The sequence below is a fragment of the Myotis davidii genome, unplaced genomic scaffold (genome assembly GCF_000327345.1).
Source record: "Myotis davidii unplaced genomic scaffold, ASM32734v1 scaffold132, whole genome shotgun sequence".
Lineage (NCBI taxonomy): Eukaryota > Metazoa > Chordata > Mammalia > Chiroptera > Vespertilionidae > Myotis > Myotis davidii.
In genome coordinates this window covers 3,670,301-3,672,783 of record NW_006285258.1, presented here as the reverse complement: position 1 = coordinate 3,672,783, position 2,483 = coordinate 3,670,301, and the positions used below count along the sequence as shown (strand labels likewise).

General features: G+C 35.6%; 1 protein-coding gene across 3 annotated transcripts in view; it reads right to left on the bottom strand.

Moving 5' to 3' along the window:
* The window catches only part of SECISBP2L (SECIS binding protein 2-like), a 53,544-nt gene that overhangs the window by 44,341 nt on the left and 6,720 nt on the right, over positions 1-2,483 (bottom strand). For all 3 annotated transcript variants that reach the window (XM_015558949.1, XM_006756027.2, XM_015558950.1), the window contains exon 4: positions 1,725-1,854. In XM_015558949.1, the coding sequence (XP_015414435.1) occupies positions 1,725-1,854 (130 nt within the window). The remainder of the gene's footprint in view (positions 1-1,724; positions 1,855-2,483) is intronic.

Below are 2,483 nucleotides of genomic sequence, written 5' to 3'. Positions count from 1 at the left end.
TCTTTTTTTTGTTTTATTCTGGGCCAGCTTTAGCTCTGAGGCTTGGCTCCAGCTCTGAGGCCTCAGCTGCTGAAAGCAGGGATCTGGGGTTTGTTTAGCTTCTATAATTGAAACTTTGTTGCTGTTGGAGCTGTTGCTTTCGGTGCTTAGAGCTGGGCTGCGGCAGGAGAGGAACCTTGGCATCCTCCATTACTGGAACAAGCAAGCCTCATGTTCACTTCAGCTGCGTGGCTGCCGGCCGCCATCTTTGTTGGCAGTTAATTTGCATATCACCCTGATTAGCCCATGGGAAGCGTAGTGGAGGTATGGTTAATTGCCCTTTTTGTCTTTTATTAGATAGGATAGATACTTTAGAAGGCTGATTTTGTGGTCACAATGATAAAACTAAAGTACAGATAATTTTTTCAAGGAGTCCCAGGGTTGAAATCACGTATAAATGGTTCACTATGATTAGGAACAACCAAAACATAGAAAACTTTGTAAGATATTACATGCGATTCTTTTCCATAGCCACCCCAACCATTTGTCAGAGTCTGTTAATATCACTGTTTTATGCCCTACAAACCACACAGCAAGTACTGTCAGCAAGATTGTTTTTTAACTGATTCTCAGATCCTTTCTTGCTCCTAGTGGATCTAAGCAATTGTAAAAGGATAACTGAATAGAGTTCAAAAGAAAAATGAAGCCGAAACCTTTTGGCTCAGTGGATAGAGCGTCGGCCTGTGGACTGAGGGGTCCCGGGTTCGATTCCGGTCAAGGGCATGTACCTGGGTTGTGGGCACATCCCCAGTGGGAGGTGTGCAGGAGGCAGCTGATCGATGTTTCTCTCTCATCGATGTTTCTAACTATCTCTCTCCCTTCCTCTCTGTAAAAAATCAATAAAATATATTTTTAAAAAAGAAAAATGAAATTCCAATGGAAAAAAAGTAGCGCCACCTAATTTATTTTAAACCAGCCTGCATTTGAGTGGAGACTATAGAGGGGTAAAAAGCAAATGTGCCTTTGAACAGATCTAATTTTTGGCCTTGGCTAATTAACAAAGATTTTTTTTACTAGTGTTAATGAGAATGGGTGAGAGGTAATAGACATCTATCTACTCTGTATCTAGTAGGTGGAACTGTATGATGAAAACAGAAAAATAGCTAGACTATTATAAGACTATTAATTCTTATCTATTACCTGGAGAAAGCTTTTTTATTTAATGTTTATACCATCTTCTAAAAAACTTATGACAAAATTATATCCTACTAATCCAAAATTTTTACTTATTTGAACTCACAGGTCTAGTTTAGATCTATGTTAAAATGTGAATTAAAAACTTGGTAATTCTTTCTAGAAAAATATTATAGAATATTAGGGATGTTTTATAACAGGTTTTAATCTAGTTATAAAACCATGTAGAATTATGATTTCTATCAATATGACTCCCTCATATTTCTACAGCTTTTTAAAAATTCCATCTCTGATTTCTGAACTGCTCCACTGCTTTATGAGGAAACCTCAAACCCTGTTCAAAATTGTATATAAGCCAGCAAACAAGTTGAAAGAACATTAAGAACATGGATTGTTTCATCCTTTCTAGAGAATTTCGCAAAGTGACAGTTTAAATGAATGGGTGAAAGTCTAGAATCATAAAAAGTAGTATAATCCACAATTATTAAGCCAATGCATGACAACAGATAAAAATTAGTAACATATACTGTTCAGAAGAACCCTTGCCTTACCGGTTTGCTGTGAAGCATCTACCAGAAGCACGATTTTTGATCGATTATCAGGACCTGCTGCATTTGTCTCTTTCTGAGTAGCTACATTTTTCACCTGTGGCCTTTTGCTTTTTATGTGCTGTTGTAAAAGCTGTTGATGATTTAAATAAAAAAAAAAATTAAGATTCTAGTTAATGTACTAAACATTATAGAATACCCATCCACTATACAATATACCTAAATGTATGCTCCAAATCAGTGGCTCCCAACTCACGGGGAAATAGGACTTCTGTGTTAGGATTTCATGATATTATCTGCAGCCAATCCTAATAGGCTAAATAGGTATTGTAGACACATTTAAACACTATTTTTCAAAAAACCATTAACACTACTATAAATAAAAATATAAATTCATTTTAATTGTTACTTACATTCTTAATTTTCTCAATCAATAATTAATAAAACAACTTCTGCTGCTGGTTTGTATTTTAATTTGTAAAAAGTATGCCAAAGACAGAAAAGACTTTTCAATGAAGGTTGGCTAATGGGATCTAGCAAAGCACCAACTCCCTGATACAGATATAAGATACATGTAAGAAGTAAGTCACTCTGCCTCCCATTAGTTCCAAAGTGCTGAGAAGAAAAATTTTTTTTATTTGTTTTGATACTAAGGCTTCAATAGAAAAGTAACCTTCTGAATAACAAAGTGGCACTCCTCCTAAAAATTCACAAGACAGAAACAATGAAGTTGAAGGGATTTAATGAACCACTATGTTCTTC